The sequence below is a fragment of the Phyllostomus discolor genome, chromosome 4 (assembly GCF_004126475.2).
Source record: "Phyllostomus discolor isolate MPI-MPIP mPhyDis1 chromosome 4, mPhyDis1.pri.v3, whole genome shotgun sequence".
NCBI lineage: Eukaryota > Metazoa > Chordata > Mammalia > Chiroptera > Phyllostomidae > Phyllostomus > Phyllostomus discolor.
The window spans coordinates 6,666,239-6,692,001 of NC_040906.2; the positions used below are offsets into that span (position 1 = coordinate 6,666,239).

The 25,763-nt window shown below is 43.0% G+C and overlaps 1 protein-coding gene and 1 pseudogene across 2 annotated transcripts; both read right to left on the bottom strand.

Annotated features, from left to right (window-relative positions):
• Positions 1 to 4,146: 4,146 nt before the first annotated feature.
• On the bottom strand, positions 4,147 to 4,325 carry LOC114495928 (annotated as a pseudogene).
• Positions 4,326 to 7,954: 3,629 nt separating this feature from the next.
• On the bottom strand, positions 7,955 to 23,494 carry LOC114495305 (olfactory receptor 1444-like). 2 transcript variants are annotated; one of them, XM_036022733.1, is made up of 3 exons: positions 23,131 to 23,494; positions 19,977 to 20,124; positions 7,955 to 8,975 (listed from the first exon to the last, which is right to left on the bottom strand). In XM_036022733.1, exons 2-3 carry the CDS (start codon positions 20,054 to 20,056, stop codon positions 8,039 to 8,041), a joined length of 1,017 nt encoding a protein of 338 aa, XP_035878626.1. In that variant the 5' UTR covers positions 20,057 to 20,124; positions 23,131 to 23,494; the 3' UTR covers positions 7,955 to 8,038. The 2 variants fall into 2 exon arrangements, with proteins under 2 accessions (XP_035878626.1, XP_028366339.1); XM_028510538.2 differs by lacking the exons at positions 19,977 to 20,124; positions 23,131 to 23,494 and adding an exon at positions 18,476 to 18,925.
• Between the last annotated feature and the right edge of the window lie 2,269 nt (positions 23,495 to 25,763).

Genomic DNA, 25,763 nt, shown 5'->3' on the forward strand with positions numbered 1-25,763 from the left:
GGCCCATGTTCAAGGATCAGAGAGAGGCCCCCAGGAGCCTTGGGCAGCCCCAGCTGACACTAGCAAGGAAATGGGGACCACAGTCCTACAACCTCAAGGAACAGGATTCTGACAACAACCTGAATGAACTTGGAAGTGGATTCTACTGGAGATTCTCAGTAACAGCCCAGCCAGCTAACACTTTGGTTTGGGCCTTATCAGTAACCAGAGCGGAGAAACCAGCCAAGGAACCCAAGCTTCTGACCTTCAGAGCTGTTAGACAAACTTGTGTTGTCTCATGCCACTGAACTGGTGCTAATTTGCTATGGGAGTAACAGAAAACTCATAGAGAGACCTTGTGTTAGGCAAAGATTTCTAAGAGAAGACATAAAAAACACCAGCCACAAGGGAAAAAATTGGATAAATGGAACCTCATTAAAATCAAAACCATCTGTTCTTTGAAAATACTTTTAAGAAAATAAAAATTTAAAAAACCAAGCCAAGACCAGAAGAAAATATCTACAGAACATATATCTGAAGAAGGACTTGAATCCAGCATATATATATATTTTTTAAATCTTATGGCTCAATAATTAGGAAGACAAAGCACCCAATTTTTTTTTAGTTGGTAAGAAAGAAGATTTGAACCAGACACTTCATCAAAGAAGATATCCAAATGGCAAATTAAGCACATAAAAAGATGTTTAACATCACTAGTCATCAGGGAAATACAAAGTAAAGCCCCAGTGAGATAGCATTACATACCTATTGCCATGGCTAAAATGTAAAAGACTGACAATACTAAGGGTAACCAAGGATACCAAGCCACTAGATATCTTATGCATGCCTAGTGGAAATGCAAATGGTATAGCCATATTGAAAAACAGTTTGGTAAATTTTTATAAAATGAAACATATGCTTATCCATGGATCCAGCAACCCCCTCCTAGGTATTGAAACGAAAAACATAGGTCCACACAAAGACCTGCATGGGGCATTCATAGTTGTTTTATTTGTAATGGCTGAAAACTGGAAAGAGCCCAAATGTCCATCACCAGGTGAGTCAGTAAACCAACTACAGTACATTCACGCAGTGGAATACTACTCAGCAATAAAGAGCCAGCTACCGATGAATGCAACACCGTGGGTGAGTCCCAAGAACGTAGTACTAATTGAGAAGAGTGAGACTCAGAAAGCTGGTGTATTAGTCCACCAGGGTTGTCTTAACGAAACACCACAGACTGGGTGGCTTAAACAACAGAAATTCATACTTCACAGCTCTGGAGGCTGAAAGCCCAAGTTCAAGGGGTTGGCAGAGTTGGTTTCTGTTAAGAGCATTCTTTTCCTGGCTTGCTGATCCCACCTCCCAGCTGTGTCCTCACATGGTGTATGTGCACCCTCGATGCCTCTTTCCCTTCAGTCCAATAGGACACCTGTCCTATTGGATTGGGTCCCCACCCATGTTAATGACCTTATTTAACCATACTTATTTTGTTAAGGCCCTATCTCCAAATATAGTCATGTTCAGAGGCACTGGGGTTAGGACTTCAATGTATGAATCTGAGGGGACACAATACAGTCCATGACAGCTGGCAGTGGTATGATTTCACTTACATGATGCTGATTATATGACATTTTAGAGATGGGAACACCATGGGGACAAAGCGCAGACTGGTGGTTGTCACTGGCTGGGTGAGGGTGGTGAATTGACTGCCAAAGGGCTCACGGGAGCTTTCTGGGGGTGACAGAACACGTCTGTCTTGATTGTTGGTGTCACGTGGCTCTATACATTTGTCAACACTCATGGACCTCTGTTTAAAAGGAGTGAATGTTATTGTGTATAAAGTATGCCTCAATAAACCTGACTTCAAAGAGACTACATGATCTATTGAAAGTTAACCGTAATTGAAAAAGAAGAATTAAAATTAAAAAAGAAAAGACTACATGATCCGTCCGACCCCCTACCCTCACCCAAAATCAGACCCCACATTTTGGTGCCACCCGGCCCACATGGCCCCCTACACTGATAACTCTTGTTATTTGCACTTTCCAATGTGTCTTGTAGAAGTTTTCTGCAAGTACCTTTGGACCGAAGGGCCCATTTAAACGAACAAGAAGTCCATGGATGAGCCCTTCCTCCTTTAACCAAGCATAATGATTTAGAATAAATTGCCTACTTTCTTGCCTCCCATCCAGACTAATATTTCATTGTCAAAGTAGGTAAGGATTAAAAAAAAAAAAGTACAACTTATCTCATCTTAGAGCATTTGTTTTCCTTTCTTTTACCGAAAAGTGATGATTGAACTCTCTAAAGTGAGGGCACCGTCGGCTGCTGTCCTCAGAAGTGCTGACAACGGAGGTGGGAGAAAACAAACTAACTCATCCCAGACGCCTTTGGCACCACTTCCCATTCTTGGTGCAAAGAGGATCACTTTTCAGCAAGAGAAGCGACACCTGCCTGGGGCACTCCCACTGCCATTTACCATCCAGGATCCCCGTGTGGCCAAATGAAATCCAGGGGAAGACCCCAAATGGAAGACTCCTCCATCCTGAAGTCTCAGCCAGTATAAGAAGTCACAGCCCACCGGGTTGTTCATGCCGCCAACTGCCATGGGCAGAGTCTATGCAGGAGAGCACAGCTGATTCAGAAACCTGCTCGTCATAGCTAGCCTTTCAAAGGCTCTTCCGGAGAGTTGTCTTTTTGCTTTTTGTCTTTTACGAGGTCTGTCCAAAAAAAGTCCAGGCATTGTTAATATAATGAGAATGGTTTGCACAATGTCAGGGTAACGTGGCAGCCAAGGAGAGTGGACTGAAATGCGCATGTGTGAACAATGATGACTTCGCTGTACTAGTCAGTGGGGGCAGTAGACACCCTTGAATGAGCATGTGTACTGTGTGGCTGTTGCATTCACAATGAGCAGAGCAATGAATCTGCCTCAAATTTTGCATTAAGCTTGAACATCTACTCAGATGATTCAGAAGGCTGCAGCTATGGACAACTGGTGATTGGCAGCTTCATCACAACAATGTGCCCACTCATACATAATATCTTTTGCAGAGGTTTTTTTTTTTTGACAAAACATCAAATCACTCAGGTGACTCAGCCCCACTACAGCCCAGACTTGGCACCCTGAGATACCCTGCATTTAGTTTTTCCCAAAACTAAAGTCACTTTTGAAAGGGAAGGGATTTCAGACCACGGATGAGATTCAGGAAAATACAACAGGGCAGCTGATGGTGATTGGGAGAACTGTGTGAGGTCCCATGGCACCTACTTTGAAGGTATGTGAGGCATCATTGTCCTCTGTACAATGTATCTTGTGTCTTCTTCAATACGTGTCTCTATCTTTCATATTATATAGCTGGATACTTTCTGGACAGACCTCATACACTACCATATTTTATTGAGTCTAAGAGACCATAGATTGTGAAGAAGGAAAAAACCTGCAAAGGTAACTACACCACAATGCTTTCTTATTTCCTGGGAGTTGCACTGTGTATTTATTCAAAGAGCTTTTAAACTTATTTAGACAGATTTTTTTTATCCTATATCACCCATAAAAATATAAATGTACAGAAATTAATCGATGAGGGTATTCCTTAAATTTATTCAGAGTCTAATTTCCTGAAACACATTTTAAATCAAAGTCATCAAATTTCATGTTTTATGATACAATTCTCTTGTAGGCCAGGATTGGCAAATGTTTCTTTAATGCATTAGCATCTTGTTGAATGTACTAGGGTGACATTGGTTAATAAAATTATACAATTCTTTAGTACATTACCTGTATATTGCATTAAGGCAAATTTTTCTGCCAAAAGCCAGAGAGTAAATAATTCAGGCTTTGCAGGCCATGTACCCAGTCAACTCTTCTGTGATGCAGAAGCAGCCGTAGATAATACTGAAATGAATGGGCATGGGTACATTCAAAAAAATCTTTATGGACCCAGAAATCTGAAATCTTTTAAGAGCTGGTGTGTGATTTTCCACACTCTTGTCCTTTGCCTATATTGAGGGGACCATGTGTCCATATGGTGGAGAAAAGGTGAGTCACTGCACAGGGGCAGCTGCCCTGGAAAGCAGCCCTGACCTTTAGAGGACCTTGCATACATGAGAAATAAACCTTTGTTGTTTTAAGCCACTTAGTTTTGTTGTTGGTTTTTGGGGTTTTTTTGCAACACTTTTGGAGGTACTACAGTACAGGGTTGATAAGCAGAGTGGATGGAACAAGCTCCTATTCCATCTTCCTGATCCAAAAATCCATTTAATATATTGTCCTCAGGCAGGAGACATATCAGATAGGAACTGACACGCCACTTGATCTAAGCCAAAGGCTGAGAAGGGACGCCACCGAGATTTGGTTATTGTGGCATAACCCTGTCTGTCCTGACGAACATTCCTGGCACCTGAATTTGGGAAATGCGCTGCTCAAAGACAATGACATGGACCAGGGTTGGGCAAACGGTGGCTCACAGGGCAAATTCGGCCTACCGCCTCTTTCTCTACAGCCTTCAAATTCAAAAATAGAAGCTGCCGCTTTAACACTCAATTAATGTCACAAGTAGAAGTTACTTTTGATGTCAGAAAATAGAGCTTTAAAATTTTTAAAGATAAATTTAATTGTGTATATTAGATCTAGGACTTATAACTAAATTAAGTTTGGTAATTTTTTTGAGGTTTTCTTCCACTCTCTCCACTCTCTCAGACTGCTTAAAATTTCACCAAAAACAAAGAGACAGTTTGAGTTTTATGGGGAGGGAGTCTGCAGAAAGGCATGTCTTACTGATTAGTGAGTCCTTTCCAACTTCTTTCAAGTGCCTGCCATCTGCCAGGTACTGTGCTGGGTACCAGAAGACAAAGGCAAAGGGCCCTGGTGCCCACCCTGGAGTGAGGCTTGCAAATTGGAAAAGAGAAGGTGGTGCTTTGAATTCTCAGAGATGGGGTTGAAGGAAGAGGGAAGCCTTAGACAGAACCTCTAGGGAGGAGATGAGCAGGACTTGAAGCCAAAATAGAATCCAGATATGACACGGAAGCCACTAGAATCTAAAAATAATAGGGTCCTTGCCCCCCTATGTTCATTGCAGCATTATTTACAATAGCCAAGATCTGGAAACAACCCAAGTGCCCACCAGCAGATGAGTGGATAAAAAAGCTATGGTACATTTACACAATGGAATACTATTCAGCCATGAAAAAGAAGGAAATCTTACCTTTTGCAACAACATGAATGGACCTGGAGAGTATTATGCTACGTGAAATAAGCCAGTCAGAGAAGACAAACACCATTTAATTCCACATATATGTGGACTCTAATGAACAAAATAAACTAACAAACAAAATAGAAACAGACTCATAGATACAGAGAACAGACTGACAGCTGTCAGAGGAGAGGGGGGTTAGGAGGCTGGGTAAAAAAGATGAAGGGATGAAGAAAAAAATATCCCCAAAACTCACAGACACGGACAATAGCATGGTGATTAGCAGAAGGAAAGGAGGAGAGGGGAAGCTGAAGAGGATACAGGGAGGATAAATGGTGATGGAGGGAGACTTGACTTTGGGTGATGAACAATTAGTGTAATACACAGATGATGTATTATAGAATTGTACGCTTGAAACCTGTATAATTTTATTAACCAATGTCACCCCAATTAATTTAATAAAAATAAAATAACTTTTTTTTACCAAATAAATAAATAAATAAAAAGCAATGGAGGCCTAAGGATGGGACAGTGTAGTCGAGGCAAAGGATAGGAAAAGGCTTTTTTCCACAGGCCAGGTGCCCACACCCAAAGCAAAGTGAAGAACCAAAGCCCAGCAATTGGTCCCAAGCAATTGGCCCAGCTCTCAGTGATGATGAATAGATCACCCTGGGCCAAGCTGCGTATTTGGCAAATCTTTTTTTTTTTAGAAAATGATGCTGAAGAATTGTATACATATTCTTTTTTTAAAGATTTTATTTATTTTTAGAGAGGGGAGGGAGGGAGATAGAGAGAGAGAGAGAAACATCAATGTGCGGTTGCTGGGGATCATGGCCTGCAACCCAGGCATGTACCCTGGCTGGGAATCGAACCTGGGACACTTTGGTTCGCAGCCCGCACTCCATCCACTGAGCGATGCCAGCCAGGGGTAAATCTTATAGGGAAGGTCCTGCCCTCCTAAGCTCCTGCAAGGCCTTTCTAGGCCTCAGCTTTTCCCATCTATAAATCAGGAACAGTAATACCTGCATTGGATCTCATGGACTGGCTCATTCAACCCTCTTGTCACACTGCTTGTGGGGTAACTTCCTGTACTGCCAAGTCTTTGAAACTAAGAACTACGTTTCCCAGACCACTTGTGTCTCAGGCTCTGAGTGCCGAGTATGTTCCCCCAAGCAGAGGCAATCATGTAAAATTGGGAGACAGACCGTCTTCCTATTGCTGTTTCCGGGGGATCCCTGGTGGAAGCAGCTGCTTCACCTACAGTCACAGCTGCTTGACCTCCGATCAATCACAGTGGCTGACTCCTGACATCAAGCAGTGGCGGCGGCCCTGATCTCCACTCTTCCAGCCCTTCCCATGGCTGTGTAAGCATCTAATTCCCGTATCGACTCCTTCCTGTTTAAAATATCTAGAGCAGGAATTCCTGTTTTTAGAAATGAATCCTGACTGACTCACGAATGGATTGTTCGTGTAACGACATCTCATATATAAACTTCTGCAAAAGAATGTATTTCATACTGTTGCCTCAAATGTCCTTAGATATAAATAATGATTTAAATAACGATTCTCATGTTTAAACCAGTTTGGTGTTCTCCTTATTGATGCCGTTCTCTCCGAGCACTGTTGACATGGCACAGTTAAGGTTTTCTGGGATCCTGAATGGTAAATGGTGCATTTGTGTACTATGTTGAAAGGCAGAATATATTTCTATGCGACAATCATAATGCGCCCATTGTACTTCTTCATACTTTATTTTACTGAGAAAATGACCTCTGAGATGATTTTGCCTCCTTCTTTCCTTTCTTAATATTAAAAACCCTAAATTTCAACTGGGGAAACTACTACTGAGCTAAAATTTATTCTCACTTTCCCTTAAAGCCAAGCACAGTCATATGATCAAATTTTGGCCAGTTAGATGTAAGAAAAAGTGTTTTTGTGTAACTTCTAGCAAGTGTCTACAGAAGCAGAATACAGACTCATCTTTGCCTGTTGCTCCTTCCTGTTGGTTGGAGTGTGAATGTGATGACAGGAGCACTAACAGCCATCTTGTGTCATGAGGTAGTATATAAATTATGGCAAAGGAAAAGAGAAGGAGCATCTTGCCTGCAGAGATGCCACATCAGTCTGGGTTGTGTACTTCCTGATTTCTTTTGCATAAAATAAATCAATCTCTAACTTTTTTAAGTTACTGCTATTTTATTTCTACTTTGTTATGATATGTACCTAAACCTACCCCTAATTAACATAAGGGGAACAGCCAAACTTCTTCCCTTCACATCAACCAGGGACTATTTCTCAGTTTCTAAAAATAGGAGTATTCTCAAAAGCTGCCCAACTGTTGAAACACAGTAAGGCATACTGCCAAAAATATTGATCTGGGTTTAGAATTAAAGACATAAAATAATTTCACTGAGGACTTATAAGTATATGCAACAGCAAAATGTGTAACCTGGATAAATAACTTTGACTTGCTAACATTGTTTTAAAAATCAAATCGACATACCAATTTTAGGTTGAGTAAAAGTCAAGTTCTTAACCCTAGCTGATGGTCCATTAGGACTAGACTTATTGATTCAAAATGGCTGAGTTTTGCCCTGACCAGGTGGCTCAGTTGGTTGGAGCCTTGTCCTATACCCCAAAAGGTTCTGGGTTCAATTCCCAGTCAGGGTACATACCTAGGTTGCGGGTTCAATCCCTGGTTGGGGCACATGTAGGAGGCAATCAATCGATGTGTCTCTTACATCAATGTTTCTCTTACATTGATGTTTTTCTCTCTCTTTCTCCCTTCCTCTCCTTCCTCTCTAAAATCAATAAATATATCCTGAGAACTGAAAATGAAAGAAGAAAGGCTGAATTTTTGTTTAAACTGGCCCTCTGTCATTCATTGTGTGACCACACCAAAACTGACAGCACATCCAATAGTACAATCTGCTTCGAAGCTCCCTATTCCACAGCCCGTAGATCAGAGGGTTAAAACACTGGGCAAAGGCAAAGACTCCAAAAAGCACCAGATTTAAAGCAGAGAAAAACTTTCCACACATCTTTCCCAAACCTATGAATATCAAGGTTGGTATTACGTGTAAGCTTATCTGCAGTAAATGAATAAGGACTGTTTTCCTTGCTTTGATATTCGACCTATTAAAATGGCCAGCACGTCTGCCTTCTTGGTATATTAGAAAGTAACTTATAAGAATAATAGATAGAAGAAGGAGAAGGAAAACCATGGCAATGGCTCTGGAAGGAATACTGTTCAAAGTCACGGGGCAGAGGGGTTCGGATCTTAAAACAGCAACCGAAGTGGACTTGGTGCCCTCTATGATGAATAAGCAAACATTCTTGAATACAATGATTATCCAAGTCCCAGCCAGAATCTTATATTTAACTGACTCTACAAAGGACACAGATGTCAATGGCCAGCAAATGGCCAGGTAAGTGTTGACAGCCATCAAGGCCAGAGTGAAGAGGATACCTTCTCCAAAACTCAGCTGGACCCCAAACACCACCCAGCACAGCACCACAGGACTGTTGGCCAGCAGGGCCCGCATCCCTTGGAAGACCACCCCCAGGCCACAGTAGGAGGAGATGCACATCAGGTGGTGGCAAAGGAGGATGTATCGGACCTCTTTCCTCAGCTTGGAATTCTGCGACACTATTGTGATGATGATGATTGTGATGAATGTGACAAAAGGGAAAGTGACCATATACACAGAGGCCTTCACTGTTGCTTCGAGCCTCAGCCAATCGGAGATGTTGCAGTGCTCAGAAGACAAGTTCATGATCTTCAGGGCAACTTGGTTCCTGCAGGGGAGAAGAACAAGAATGAATCTGGCTCAAGGTTTCTCGTGTGGTTTTCCTGCTCTCTGATTTGTGCAGTCTCAAGGAACAGATTGCACGTTTGTCAGCATAGAGGATGACGATTTTAGATCATACTGACACAGATCAAAGAAACTGGAGAAGTCATCCGATGTCTTCTCTTTATTTCAGGGGAGAGGCACACACTTAAATCGCCTAAAAGGAGGATTTAAAAGACATACTTTCCATACACATCAAATTGCACAAAATCAGGTCAAGATTGTACCCCTTGCGCATCCTCTTCCATCTTTGATGGCGAGAACTTTTTAAATTCAGAGCACAAAGCACAACATTGTAAAACTCAACTGGTTACCCACCAAGCCCTTGTTAACACTTAGTGCTCGCAAAGCTCTGGGGAAGAAGTCAGGGCCAGAGCTGTCAGGAAGGCGGAGATGTCATGGGTGTGGAGACTTGAATTCATTTGGGTTCATAAGACATGAAAGGGAGATTAACAAAAATGATGACAATCATGGGAGATACTTACCAAGTACTTTCTAGGGATTGAAACTGTTCTTAGGGCATATTCCTCACTCCCCCCGCCCAAGGATTTCCTTTCCACCACATGGTTTTATCATGTACTTTTCACAAACAGGGAAAGGGAGACTTTGGAGAGGCTAAGTAACTTGCTCCAGGCTGGGTGATTATTGCCTAGTGGGGCCCGGATTTGAATGTGGAGACCAACTCCAGAGCCTATCTCTCAACCACTGTACAAGGAAGTTTATGTCAAATGCAAGGCCAACTGAATGGATTCTCGGAGGACTTCTTTGGCCAATGTCATTTGACTGGCCAACCCCATTTGCAGAATATTGTTTCTTGTGTTAAGAAGCCGTAAGACTGAATGTCTAGGAAGGGGCTGGTATCTCAGGATTGCTGAGGGACCGTGACCACTAAAATGGTAAGATGTGTATGTAGCCTCAAAAATCTTCTCAGCCATGCACAGCAACAAAGTGTACACAATGTGGCAGCCTAGGGAACCCCCAAATCACAGTCTCTTTGTTGTCTGTCTGGAAGTCTATTGTAGACAAACCAACTGTTGCCTCCCCACCTGCACCCCATCCAAGGTCAGGAGCCCACCGTAGCCTTGCTGCCTGCTTCTGCATGACCTACATAATATCACCTCCTCCTCCGTCCAAGTTGATTGGACCTGGGTGAGAGATCTGACTCATGCAAAAATCATTCTGTAGTCTGTGCTGAGTTAATGTCTCTCTCCTAAAATTCAACCCAAGGATTTTCACACAGAGAATGGAGTCCAGGTGTGATGATGTATAAGTGGCCTGCCAGTCATTTTGGAGTATAGATGAGTAGAAGAAAGAGAGAGGGGGGGGGAGGAGAGGAGCAGAGATAAAGGTGACCATGGAGCTCCTGAGAGGCCACAAAAGCCCTCGCAAGACAAAGAGACCAGCCTTGGCTCCTGAGCTTCTGATTCCACCGGTAAGCTCTGCGTTTTCTGTCTTTGCACCCTAAAAACATAACACACCCCTCTATTATTTGAGCTAGCTTAAGTGGGTTTCTATTCCTTTATTCTGGCCCCTAGAGTCCAAGCTATATAAAATAGACCCTGAAGAGGTACAATACATTTCATCGATTTCCTAAAGGTCATATCACAACGGAGACACAACTACTGAAACTTCCTGAGAATGGAAAATGTCACAGCTTCTTACAAAATCCCTTGCTGAAGGCATAATTTTTTTTTTCTGCATATTGTGTTGTCACCCTCTGTGGAGAATTTTCCCTGTCCTGATAGATTTTCTTTTTGCCTTTGTCATGCGTTGAACTCCAGGCATCTATTTTCTCTGCCTTCCGGCTCTCCAGAGAAGGATAGAAATTGTAACTGTCATCAGCATACTTACTCTCAAGCTTCTTTTAGCTGTGGATTTTTCTTTTTTTTTTTTAGATTTTATTTATTTATTTTTAGAGAGGGAAGGGAGGGAGAAAGAGAGAGAGAGAGAAACATCAATGTGCAGTTGCTGGGGGCTGTGGCCTGCAACCCAGGCATGTGCCCTGACTGGGAACCGAACCTGCGATGCTTTGGTTCACAGCCTGCACTCAATCCACTGAGCTACGCCAGCCAAGGCTTAGCTGTGGATTTTTCAATCAAAATTTTACATGAGGATTCCTCAACAATAAACAGAAAAATGCACATCTGTCCAGTCCTCAATGAACGCCCCTCTTTAAATACTCCCTCCCAGAGCACACCCCTGCACCTGTCCTCAGGGCACCACCACAGAAACGGGGGGCTCCCATGGAGACTATGAAAACCCTGGTAAGTTGGCACGAGCAACCTACCCTTGGACCTGGGGCACCACATGAACTGGCTCTAAGCTTAGATCTACTGCTCACAAGGAATATGAATGGACATTGAAATAGTCACATTTCTCCGGTCCTCACATCACAGATGTGCAGCATCACCAACCTCCACAACCTTTGTCCCTGTATCTACAGAGTCCTCCTCACTTACATCCTCAGAGGCCAACACTTACCTTGGGCCTGGAGAACAAGATTGTTCTGCCTCTGCCTCTTCCCCGGAAGCTTTATCTTATTTCCCATGCTGGAGCCATAAATAGAACTCTGGGCTCTCTAGGACAGGGCCTGCCCTATCCTGCCTGGGACCCTGTAAGGACCTGACACCCAGCCTCCGAGCCCCAGGCTTAGGGTGGTCGCTGCTGGCAAGTTCCACAAGGGGGGAGGGCTCCCTCTCTGCTTGGGTCTCCCAACAACTCCCACTCCTAGGCTCAGTGTTGCCGGTTTGGCCCAACCTATGGGCTATACTCACCATTATTCAGTCTTGCTTCCCACCCACTATTCTGCCCAGAGCCCCAGTCATCATCTGTAGCATCCCAGCTGGGTTCCTCCTGCTCCACAGGACTGCCCTGCACCAGGATGAGGCCAGCCTGCCCCTCCTACCCCCCCCCCCACACACACACCTGTCCAGTTTATCTGACCGCACCTCCCCCATAGCAGTGAGCTGGGCTTGGCCCAACGTATTCTAAGACTTGAAACCCTACACTGAGCATGAGCGGAGTCACTATGCTTCCTTTACAATACAATTCTAAAAGCTGTCTTTTCCCCCTGAATTACTGCAGCTGCAGCTATAACAAAGGCGAAACCACCAACCTCCCTCCCTTCGGATCTGAAGTGCTTTCAAGGAACTGTTTATTGAGACCAAGCAAGGGCTCCTTTTTTGGGATTTCCAGTATGTTTAACACACAAATTAATGGGGCACCTTGCTCATCATTTTCCTCAAACAGTCTTCATCAAGCACTGAAACTTACAACACAATCCTCAACAGGGAGGTTGAAGGTGGTAAAATACCATCACTGCCATACAGAAGCTTCCTGTCCAGTGGAAGATGCTGAATACAATGTCATTAGAGAATGATAACACAAACCATCATGTCTACATTTATTCATGTACCAAGCATGTAAGAAAGTTGGGTGTGCTCTTGGAGGGTTGTTTAGAAATGGAGGGATCACTGAGAGAGTGAGAGAAAGCTACCTGGAGGAGGTGAGACTTGAACTGATCTTTCAAGGATGAAAACTAAAGCAAAGTAGGGTCAAGGGTGAGGTAGGGAGAGGGGAGGAGAGGTCCAGATTCCAGGCAACGGAAAACCATGGAAGCCAAGGTAGGGCCATAGCCGGTATGCTCCGGGGGCAGTGAACAGATCAGTTTGGGTGGAGAGATGGCTTGTTTAGAGGACTAAGGACAGGCTGAGGCCGTGACCAGATGTGGAGGGTCTTGATACCACTCCGAGGGTTAAAACTTATTTTGTAGGCCCTGCACGATTAAAATTAGGAGCAGCACATGCCCTAGGCTAGGGGCCAACATGAGATCCATCCACCCTTGCTTTCCTAGTGGAATTTGACAGGCGGTCCGCAGAGCGGGCAGCTGGGCCAAGGAGACATTTGCACAACGAAGACATTGCCACCGCAGGGGGTCGCTCAGGATGCTTCTTGTCCACAGGGAACCTCCAGGAGGCTGCAAATCCGTGCAATCAGCGAGGGCTGCCGTCATTGCCTTTCACTGATTCATGACACCTCAGAAAGATCGGTAATTTATTCGGGATTGCGCAGCCAGAAAGAATCGCCCAATCTCCAAATTTAAATCCCTTTTCAGAGGTATAGTTCCATGTCAAGAGTTAATGGCAGCCAAGCCCATATAATAATTCTTCATCTATTCATATTATTTCCACTCAAGGACAGTTCCTCGAGCCTTTTTCTTCTTCTCAAATCAAAAAGTGGGGAATACTTGTTTCCTTCTAGCCCAGAATGTTCCTAAGGGGCTCCAGGAAAGAATGGCATTGTATCCACAACTGCCCTGAAAAGTCGGAACCAGCCACCACCACTCCCTGCAAAACCCCCCAAAAGGAAGCAGATGTGTGGGGAGGGCTGGGTTGGGTCTCTTCCCTAAATTTTTTTTTATCTTCACCTGAGGGCATTTTTTTTATTCCTTCTTTTAGAGAGAAAGGAAAGGGGGAGAGAAAGAGAAAAAAACCAACGTGAGAGAGAAACATCGATTGATTGCCTCTGTCCACACCCCAACTGGGGATCAAACTCACAACCTAGGTACATACCCTCACCAGGGACCGAACCCACAACCTTTTGCTGCATGGGACAACACTCTAACCACCTGAGCCACACTGGCCAAGGCACATCCCTAAATTTTGTCCCTGCTTCCAACTTAGGACCAACCAGAGAAGCCCAATATGCACCTCTAACCAGTCACATAGGATACCCACTTCTAGTTGGCCGCCTAGAGCTTCCATCAGGGCAAACCTGGACCTTCCCCTTTGCCCACCAGAAAGCTTTCCCACTCCTCTTTCTGACCTGGGGTTTCCACCCAGACCTCAGTGATGACAGCTGCCTCCCTTGCTACAGCAAGCTCTGAACAAGCAGCCCCAGCTTCTCTCCTTTGGTTGGTCTTGGTTTATCCCCATGCCATATACAAAGATGATGTTAGTGGTTCCACAACAGGACATTCGCTTTGCTGAGGCACCTGTAGGAGCCCCACTTCCTCTCCACCCTGTGCCCCTCCTGGTAAGGCAATTTGGGTGGCAGATCCCTGTTGGGGACAAGCAACCCCTACCTTGGTCTCATCATGGCATCCGGTCACTGAATTGGGGAATTTCCCTCTTCCCTCACCTCAGAGGGTTCACAAAGCAACCATTCCTGAACAGACAGCCCACTTCAGAAGAAGATCAAGTGGGTATTGGCTGTGTGCTAATGTGAGTCGAAGGCCTAGGAGGGAGCATATGAAAAGATTGTGTCGCAGACAAAATATAATAGTAGATGGCATGTGTCGATTGTTCACTGAGAGGGCTCTGGTGGGGGCTTACCTCTTTAATCTGCACCACCGGCCTCTAAAGTAGGCGCTATCATTATTCCCATTCTTCAGAAGAGAACACTGAGGGGTAGAGGAAGGAAGGGAGTTGACCAGAGTTAATTAGCCTGTGGCAGTGATACTGGAATGTGGACCAGGCAGTCCAACCCCAGGGGCCCGCTCTCTCCGCCCTGGGCCAGGTGACCCCATGTCAGCGAAGGTCAACATTTAAAGGTTGTGAAGAGCTCCCCACACTTCCACGCAGGGAGTTGCTGGGTAATGGTGAAGTCTCGCTTCAAACCAGCTCTTCTGACTTCTGAGATGACATTCTGTTACTGTTTTTTGTTCAGTGTTTTCCTAACAGTGCCAGATTGAACTGTGTGGATTAAATTATTTTAAAAAGAGAAAGAACCCTGACTAGTGTAGCTCAGTGGATTAAGCTCAGGCTGCGAACCAAAGTGTTGCAGGTTCGATTCCCATGCCTGGGTTGCAGGCCATGGCCCCCAGCAACCGCACATTGATGTTTCTCTCTCTCTCTCTTTCTCCCTCCCTTCCCTCTCTAAAAAAATAAATAAATACAATCTTTTTAAAAAGAGAGAGAGAAAGAAAAAAAGACTGAGCAGGTGTTCTGGTCTGAGTTACGTCCCCACCAAATTCACATGTTGAAGCCCTAGCCCCCAGAACCTCCAAACATGGCTGGATTTGTGGGTAGGGCCTTGAAAGAGGTGACTAAGGTAAAACAAGGCCATTGGGGGCCCTAGTCCAATCCGATCAGTGCCCTTGTGTTCTTGCAAGAAGAGGACATGAGGACACGCAGAGGGAGGCAAAAGAGGTGTGTGTGCACAGAGTAAAAGACCACACAAAGAGGTAGCAAGAGGAAGGTCACTTACAAGCAAGACAAGGAGAGAGGCCTCAGAGGAACCCAACCCTGCCTGCACCCTGACCTTGGACTTCCGGCCTCCAGTCTCTCCTGTTTAAGCCACCCAGTCTGGTGTTTTGCTGTGGCAGCCCAAGCGGACTGATACAGCAGGGGAAAGCGGTTGCCAGCTATCACCTGATTTCCGGTAGCCGAGAATGGTTCCATGTGGGTCTAGCCAGACTACCCCCAGCGCTTACACCGGGAATTTCTGAAGAAGGAAAGACCTATGATCTCTCAGATGAAGGAGAACTTTTCCTTTCCAGACGCTCACAGACAGGCAGGCAGGCAGTGACAGCGCCATGAGAGTCAGTGTGTGACTCGTCCCCAAAGGAAAGAACTCATCAGCAGAGAATAAACTTCAGAAATGATTTCAAGGGCTCAGGGGCTGCTGGCAGAGGGCACTGAGGAGAGTGGGCACTTCCCAGAATGGCTCTTAAAAGCCTCTCTGAATGACCAGTCCTTCTCCCCCACAACGAACATGCCCCTTCTCTTTAAAGGTGTCTTCCCCTTTGCTCTAATGGTGGCCATACTTCTTTAGCATTTTAAAAATCACCCCAGTCTATGATGCTGAGAGGACCTCCTCTGTTATTCTCTTCAAAAGGGGAAGGAAGGAAGGGAGGGAACTGGTGTTTACTGAGCGCCAAGCACTTGACATCAAGAATGAGCACTTGCTAAGTATTAGCCGTGATTGTTAACCAGCTAGAAACCGCACTCGGAGGTGACGCAGAGAACTGGGTGAAAATACAAAGCTTCTGTAGGGATATCCTGTGACTTCTGAAGACAGGAAAATTACATATTTTCTAATGAGTGCTTTTCCAGGCAGTTAACTTTTTAAAAGGAGTGTTAACCCCCTTTTTTTATATATAAAAAGGGGAATTCTAGCCCTGGCTGGCATTGCTCAGTGGATTGAGCACAGGCTTCAAACCAAAGTATCACAGGTTCAATTCCCAGTCAGGGCACATGCCTGGGTTGCAGGCCACAGCCCCCAGCAACCGCACATTGATGTTTCTCTCTCTCTCTCTTTCTCCCTCCCTTCCCTCTCTAAAAATAAATAAATAAAATCTTTTAAAAAATACAAATAAAAAGGGAAATTCTCCAGCTTCATCTTCCATTTTTATCTGGACAAAATTTTGATCAACAAACATTCTTCTAAATACACATAAGATTTTTGAATCTAAAGACCGGTTATTTTGCTTTAATAAAAACTTTTCCTTTCCTAAACTACTTAATTCTTAAAAACACATCTTAAAAGAGTAATGTACATATGCCTCCTTACTGAGCACCTTAAGATTTTAAAACATCAGGCTGCCCACGGACATGGGCAGGGTGAAACAAATTCATGAACCTGGAATATGCATAAATATTTAAAAAGGAAGTACTGGAAAGAGTTTAGTTCATAAAAATAGTGATGAAGCTCCTTTCATTTTATAAGTTAGATGGTGATAAGTGTGTATGATCCAAGTACTGCAGTGACAATGACATCTGTGTACACAAAGAGGGCACAAGTTCCCAGCACATTTCACTGTCTTATCTCCAGATACAAATAAAACACAGGAGTCATCCCAGGATGTCAGGAGAAGACTGTTCCACACCAGCTACAATGGTGTCATCTGATGGTGACATTTTTCATGCATCTTAGAAACTTAAATAATGAATTTCTATGAAATTATGGTATACTGATTAAAACAAAACAGTCATTCAGTTCTATTAGGGTGAAGCTCTCTGCATGGGCATGGGACTAACCAAGAAACAACAGTGGCAGAGATGGGCATGTGGTCAATTCCAGCTACCTATGTGTCCCCAGCATAAATCCAAGTGCTGGAAATGCACAGTAACCAAGAAACACCAAGCCCCTGACGTCATGGAGCTTACACCGTCCTGAATCTTCTGACAGTTACTCAGCAGGCTGTAAGCAAGTGGACTTCTCCTTGTCCTCCCTTCTCTCCAGATGCCAAAGGTCAATATGATGTCTATAAACCACAAAGAACAAACAGCCCTCATTCCGCTGCTGAGAAAACGATTCATTGCCAATCCTAGTCCTCCGCATCTAAGAGATTTTTCCTTTGGTCTATTGGTTTTTGTCTAACAAGAATTCATTCTAGCCCTGGTTGGTGTGGCTCAGTGGGTTGAGTGTCAGCCTGCAAGCTGAAAGGTTGCTGGTTCAATTCCTGGTCAGGGCACATCCCTGGGTTGGGGGCCAGGTCCCCACTGGGGGCATGGGAGAGGCAACCAATTGTTTCTCTTGCACACCAGTGTTTCTCTCCCTCTTTCCTTCCCTCCATTCCCCTCTTTCTAAAAATAAATAAATAAAATCTCTAAAAAGCAAAAAAGAGTTCATCTTGTAGCTTTTTCTTTTGAAATATATTGAAGCTATTTTTAATGTTGCATGATGGCAATTACTAAGTTAGTGAAAAGTTATTTTACCTGTATATAACTTCAACATTATTAAAGCTTACAAAATGATACATAGCAGAGGAATATACATGTCTCTCAACAGATGCAAAGGAAAAGCATATTGAGACGCCAGTATATACCAACTGTATACACTGTGTATAACACCGAGAAAGTGCTAAGTGTTAGTAAGAATCTGGAGCGATGGGACATGCTTCTTTTTGGAGGGAATGTACATGTTAAAATCACTTTGGAAAAGTGGTCATTTCTTATCAAATTAAACGTATCTTACCATACAACTGGACAAGTGGTCATTTAGATATTCATCTAAGTTTACACGAGGGAAAAAAACATGCCCACACAAAGTCTGTATAGAAACACTATTTGCAATAGTTTCCAACTGGAAACACCTAAAAGGCCCATTCGATGTGAATTTACAGGAACTGTGGGAAATCCACACGACAGAATACTACTCAGCAATAAAATGTAATGAAGTATCAATGTATGCAACAATACAAATTTCAAAAAATTAGTTGAACAAAAGAAATCAGACTCAAAAAAGTACATACTGCATGAGTTCATTTACATAATATTTTAGAACTGGTAAAATTAATCCATAAGTATAGAAAGCCCATCAAAGGCATGGAAAAATTGGGGGAATGACATGTCCAAAAAAAATAATAAAAAAAATAATAATACTACATAGCAGCCAAATGGTGGGTTTCATGTTTTGGTAGTAGGCAGTCCTCTACTCATAGTCAATGGTTTCCTTTCATTGCACAATGAAGAGAGTTGCCCCATCCTAAACAATAAGACATACCTTTCTGTCTCAGCCGACCACGCCTGGCTTTAGCCGTAAACCAAATGCTTCATCATCAGTACAATCTTGGCAAAGTGGAAACAGGCAGATTCCAAGAAGTGCTTTGGTTTTTTTCTGTCTGACTCAGCATTGAGGATTATTGTAAACTTCTGTCAGATTCAATTCTACAATATTTCCCCAAATTAAGGTGCAGTTTAGTTACAGTTCTTCTTACTAACCTTTTTTATGTACTGTAATTTGTTTTGCTAATGAAAATGGACTCCTGTAGTTCTGAAATCTACACACAATATACACTGCTTGGTTAAATACCCCTGTCTAAGAATTCTTAGGTATCTTTGCACCATTCATATTACACATGTCCTCCAAATTCAGCTTCCTGGACCAAAACACTATAATTGTAAATAAATCTTAAAATCGAAAGTGAAAACTCATGGAATGCCTTAACCTTTTGCCTGCTCTAAGAACTTTTTTTTAAGATTTATTTATTTATTTTTAGAGAGGGAAGGGAGGGAAATAGAGAGAGAGAGAGAGAGAGAGAGAGAGAGAGAGACATCAATGTGCGGTTGCTGAGGGTTATGGCCTGCAACACAGGCATGTACCCTGGCTGGGAATTGAACCTGGGACACTTTGGTTCCCAGCCCATGCTCAATCCACTGAGCTACACCAGCCAGGGCTAGAACTTTTACTTAGCACATAATTCATTATTAACTTGAACTTTTACTTAATTATATAATGGATTTCTCTCAGTTGTCAGAACTTACAGATTTACAAAGTTTCTGTGGCTGTGATATAAGACCACTGACCACAGCAAATGCTCTATTCTCACTGGGATGGACTTGCATGTTTTCATAGCAAAGTCCACTACATCATGTCATTAAAGCTCTCAGTTAATTTCAGTATCATTTATATTTGTTTTTTAGAACGGGCATAGAATTTTGAATCACATTTATTGAAAAAAAATGGCTATTTCCATATTTACCCTTGTGATTATCATTAAATACAACCATTATATTTACCTTTTTATTTCATGGACTTATTCCCAAATAGAAAAATTTTATAGTCACTAATCTTACTTTTTTTGCAAACATTATTTCTAACTGTATTTTGCATTTTTCAAAAGACCTCACATTCTAAGTCTTGGTGACAGAGAAAATTATTGACTTTGAAAGCCCTAGATATATTATCAATAAACTACTTTTGAATGATCCAAACATTTTTAATCAGATTTTTAAAATTTATGCCCACATCCTAATTTCTTTATTTATACATTCACTCATTCATTCCTTCAGTACACATACACTGTGCACCTAAGCACCTGTGTCAGGCACCACGCCAAACGCTGAGCCTGCAGAGATGAATGAGATATGGTGTCTGTCCTCAAGGTTTGCTTTATTGATGTGGGAGGGTAAGAAACACAGGTATCGTTTATGAGCAAGGTGGCAAAGACAGAGATCAATTTCACATATTTGGAATGGGAAAAAAATGTATGAAGACCACAAACCTTTGGCAAGAAAAAGGCGAATTCCTTTCTCCTTCTTTCAAGAAGAGGATCTGAGGAAGGTATTGTTCCTTCTCTTGCATAGAGAACTAGAGTGGGTGATGTTGAGATGATTCCCAGCTGGCACAGACATGGGGCTAGCAGGAGCTTCCTGGGAAAAGCAAGGACACAAAAAAGTTTAGTAAGACTGTTCGAGAAACACAGAGAAGGGTAAGGAAGCCCCCTAGAAAATCACAGCTGTGAAGAAAAAAAAAAGTTGACTCTATGGGTAGAAAATGAGGGCAAATCTGATAAAGTAAACTTATAGGTAACACCCGAAGAAGAAAAACAGAGAAGAAATTATCTAAATTCAGAAACCTATGTTTGAAGGAGACAGTTAGCTAGATCAATACCCTGGCCAATATGGGGATTTGACCCAAACAACTAATAGGTTTTCAGTGCCGTCGGGATGCAGACATATGGAGAAACTACCCCATCAAAGAACGGATGAGCAGTCATCACAGGTATTCTCAGTGTACGATACAACTGGATGAATCTCAATGACAACACAAGTACAGGTTGCGAGGCCTCCTGGGAGATGACAGGGGGACTTAGATAAGGCTGAGACATATAAACCCTCGTGGTATGTATCCAACAAATGCATGGCAGTGTCACTCTGGTCTAGTGATACCAGCTCTAGCGCCCAAAGAACCTTCCAATAAAACTTCCTTTCACCACGTCCTTGGCCACTCCAACCACCCACACCCATTGGGTCAGGCCACACAGAAGAACAGAGAATTTGGAATTCTCCACCACAGCAAAGTCTGCTGAAGAAACAGGCTCATATTGCTATTCCTGGGTTCTTGCCAATTTTACATAACTCGTATATTTACCTTGATTCAGATTCCCAGCCTGCCCTGGTTTTAAATGTGTTTGCCATTTAGTCTATGCCTTGACTTCCTAAATTCCTGGTCTTAAAACATTGAATATTATTTCTGGATGATCCAAGACTTGGGATCATAAAACACCATTGGCTCTTTCAGAGTTATCAGAGTGGTGCCATGAAAATCCTGGACCCCACAGCAACACGGCCTGCTCAGAAGGCAAGTGCAGCTATTAAAAAAAGTGCAGTCTCTAGACAGGGGACTACAGGTGTTAAGAGAGGTGAACCAGAGTGAGTGCAGACCGGGCTGGAGACTTCAGTTTTTGTGACCAGAGCTGTAAGAAACCACCTAACTCAAGAGGGATGTGCTATGTCAAGGTGCATAAGGCATCCCAGAAATAATGCATCCTACCCTAAGACTTAGAGATGGTTTGCTGATGAGATTAGGTAAGGTGCCTCACTGTATCACATCAGGAGGTAACTAATTTGATCCTGGAAATGTAATCCATGGAAACCATTTAGTGTATTTGTAGGTTCAACAGAGAGATAACGAAATGAAAGCTGAAAATAAAAGGATGCTTATTCTCTTGGAAGCAATAAAAAGCAAAGAATAAGAAGTTAATAATACATGACCAACGCTGAAGAAGAAAGGGTTCCTGATTAATGTAATATCCTGACCCACTGAACAAGAAGATCTCATTAGCTGAGAGATAATCATGAGGTTGCCGTAGCATTATTATTTTATTCAATGAATATCTACTTTGTGCCAGAGTACTGTGAAGTGCCTCTAGTTAGTTAAGTGGGAAAATAAGCCAGAATCCTTACATTTGTGGAGCTTACAGTCTTTTAGGGAAGACAGATATGTAAGCAAATAGTTTCAATACTACAAGTTAAGTGCTTTGATTCCAAGTACCATGGAAACCTAGAGGAGGAAATCAAGTATTCCTAGAAGGGTCAGGGAAAACTTCTCAGAGGACAGTGACTCTAGAAAATAACAGTTCATCCATCCAGCTAGCCAGCCTTTCATCCATCCATTCCTCACATATGTACTAAGTACCTCTGCCTATTCTGGATGTTGAGGATATAACATTGAACAAGGCTAACAAGTCCATACTTCAGTGAAATTTACATTCTGGTAGGGTGTGGATGATATTAGCAGTGGACACACAGATGGGCTCCTTAAGACCATCTAATATTCACCTTCTGGCCTCATTCCTCTCCGACATGTATTTTCCCACTGAGACAGGGTGCCCTGACGGCTCACACTGGAACATTTTGATCTTTGTGGTAAGTATAGCTCTCACCATGAAACTATTATTGGAGAAAGTCCCAGAAACTCAATTCTTCTTGCTGACACAGTAAAGAATTACAGATCAGAAAGCCCATTAATATGCAAGCAAAGTGTGTTAGTACTAAGTTCTAATGGGAGAACAAAAGCAAGGGTGGCAAGAGCAGGGTGGCCCGAGGCCGGGTAGCCAAAAAGGGGGTGGCCAAGGGCTCAGTGGACAGAGGCCCCCAACCAGAGGCCAGCTGGACAGGCTCCCTGCCCAAGATCCCACAGTGTGGCGAAAGAGCCAAGAGAGCCCTTTGCTCTGAGGACTTCTATAGTTTGTGGGATGGGGGTGAGGGAGTTACATATTGATGGACAGGTAAAGGCAGTGCCAGCTTTCCTGGGAAGACGTGACTACCCAAACACAGGTATGTCTGGGGGTCTGTTAGCCTGAATCCTTATCTTGCTCCAGACTCCATTTGTTCATTTTGCACACAGGACAGGAGGCAGGCAATTAACCAAAGTTGTTTTGTGAGCTTTTCTTCAGGCACTGTGAACCTCCCCCTCCCACCCCTCTTCTTAGTCTTAGGATGCATATGCAATCTCAGTTTTCCTTTTCCCAGCTAGTGGAGATGATACACACAGAGTTTCAAGGGTCCCCCCCTTCCGGTACTATCATAGATTTGCTTGTTGTTTGGAATGCCTGGCAGCCTCATTGAACCAGGCTCAGGACTACTGGGTCAATGAGTGAGACACCTCTTCCTTTGCTTCTAGCCTCCTGCATTCAGTTCTTTGTTAGAATGCCATGGTGAGGGCCCTGCCTTTTTTTCCCTCTGGCCGCTCATTCCTAGCTGCTATGTAACAAAACGAAGATGCCAGCTGATTGCTTACCATCACCATGGAATAAGTCCAGAAGGGAATGATCCGATAAAATCAAGTTTCTGAAACTGCAACACTGAGAATCGATTTCACAGAGAAATAAAAGTGAGAGATGAGATGTCGAGACTGACATGAAAAATCCTTACCTTACTCTCCCAATGGAGATCTTTCCTGCCAATGGAAAAAAAATGAGTTCTCTTCCCCAGGAAGAGGTTGGTAGAAAATCAACAAGAGTTTCTCTGTGAATCCCAGGGAGAACTTCAATGCCCAGCAGCTCACAGAAGTGGTTCAAGGGACGTTTCACAGTCTCCCAGGACACTAGAGCCCCTTCAGTGGTGCCTGCAGCAAGTGTTACACTGACTCACAGTGCAGAGAGCCACCAGACCTCAGAGACAGCCAGAGACTCTGCAGTACCCACTTCCTGCAAGAACACTCAATGCCTTCTCTCCAAGAAGGAAGTGAGGGACTCCAGGGCTCAGCGCCTCCCCTTCTGCACACAGTGGTGCCCCTGCAAAGAGACACATGATCTCTGCATCCTTCTAGGATTGGGACCCCCTTCGTGGCATTTCCCTTGCAGGTGACAAGGGAAAATGTTTCTAGAGAAAGCAAACAAGCCCCTCCCCACCCAAACCAACAGAAGGAAAAAAATCAAGCTACAGTGGTTTTAAGCCAGAATAGCCTTCAGAGACCTCAGGCTACTCCTATAGAAATGACCACAATTTCCTTACAGAAACAAGAGAAAGGAAGTTAGAGGCGTCTGCAAGGCACAGTTGGTATCATTTTGAAAACTCATAGTTCCTGTTTTCAATCCCTCAACCTACTAATTTTAAGTGTTATATACCAGCTTTTCCTCATCTTTGTATCCTTCATTTCTTTTTTTAAATTTTATTTAATTATATTTAGAGAGAAGGGAAGGAAGGGAGAGAAACATCAATGTGTGAGAGATACATCGATTGGTTGCCACCTGTCCCGCAACCCAGGCGTGTGCCCTGACTGGGAATCAAACCAGCAACCCTTGGGTTCCCTGGCCCAGACTCAATCCACTGAGCCACACCGGCCAGGGCAATCTCCTTCATTTCTTTTTGAAGTTATTCAAGTAATACACAGTTGTTGTCAAAGTATAAAACACAGATAAGCATAAAAAAGAAAATTAAAAATTCCCTATAATTCCAACACCTGAAGAAACCACTGCTGGCACCTTGGCGACCATCCTTCCAGCCTTGTTTCTGTGGTGAGGTGGCTCTTAGGATGAGCTCTCAACATCTGTTCCACCCCACACCACGGTGGGACATTTGTGCAGCTTGAAGGATGTTAACCTGGTCCCCAGCTCTGACATGGATCCTGATTTGGCAAAACAAAATTTCCATAATCTATGACCTTGACACCATGCTTACCTTAAGGACCAGCACCTAACCCAGACCTAACCCGAGTGATACAAAGCATTTGCCTCACTGCCAAAAAGAGGCACATGATCAAGACGGTCCAATCAGAGGGAAGCCTAGGATTCCCGCCAAAGGCTCGGGGAGAGAGACCCCTTTCTGGGTGTGAACCAAATGGTCCTGGAAGTTGTTGGCAGCCACCTTGCCGCAACAAGACAAACCACTTTCGGGTGAATGCAGGTCGTCCCAAGGGCCAAAAACATACTTAAAAAATCAGTTGTTAAAGAATTTTCTGAGCTGCTAAGTTAAATTAACACCAAAACCTGTCTGATGTCTGGAGTTTCTAGTTATATGAACCAAAAAAATTTGCTTGCTGAAGTCAGTATAAATTGAGCTTTTGTTACCTGTAACTAAATGGTTCCTAAATGACTCGTGTAGTTACTTTTATTTTTAAATGTACATGTTATTCATAATTTCCTATTTAAAAATACACCATGGTCACCTTTCCTTCTCAAGATGCACTCTGACAAAATTATTAATTGCTTCAAAGTAGTCCACTATATGGACAGACTTTTAATTACTTATCCAATTCCCTATTGTGAGGCATTTCATTGTTTCTGGGGTTTTCTATATTATATAAACAATTCTGTGTCAAGTCTCCTAAATATTAGGGAACATACTTATTTCCTTAGGATTCATTTCTGATGTAAAGTTTCTGAGTCAGATTATGTGCTATTTAAAAGGTTTTTGATTCATATTGCCAAAACCCCTCCTAAAAGATTGTTTCAACTATATTCCTACCAATAGGGCACAAGAATGTCCCCCAAAACTTCCTCCCTCCTCCTCCTTCCAGCCCAGAGCCCTCAGCACATATGAAGTTTCAACACAAAATCTCTGTGATAAATGGTTCCCATCACTGTTTAATTCACATTTTAAAAAGCCACATAGAGTGCTTATAAGTGTTTAATTTTTCATATATTTATTCACTTGCTGTATTGTTCCTTTTCTGAATTTCCAGACACTTTTCCCATTTTAAATTGAAGCACTTGCTTATTTTTATATTTCAAAAGTAAAATATAGACTTAATTGTCTTTTAATTAAAGAGAAATGTTTTTAAAAAGAGTTACTATATGACCTAGCCATTTCATTTTAAGATATATGCCCAAGAGGATTGAAGACATACATCCACCAAAAAACCTGTACAGGAATGTTCACAGCAATATGAACCATAATAGTCAAAAAGTGAAAACAATCCAAGTCTCCATCAACTGATGGTAGATAAACAAAATGGGGTATATTCATACAACGGAGTATTATTCAGCCATAAAAAGGAATGATACTTCCTACAACATGTATGAGTCTTAGAAACACTATGCTGAATGAAGGAAGCCAGAAACAAA

Excerpts from the sequence above, each read along its gene's own strand:
- LOC114495305 (XM_036022733.1), bottom strand. The coding sequence starts at position 20,056 with ATGCAAGAGAAGGAACAATACCTTCCTCAGATCCTCTTCTTGAAAGAA. Across the intron at positions 8,976-19,976 it reads TCGCCTTTTTCTTGCCAAAG|GAACCAAGTTGCCCTGAAGA; the intron begins GTTTGTGGTCTT and ends TCTCCCCTGCAG.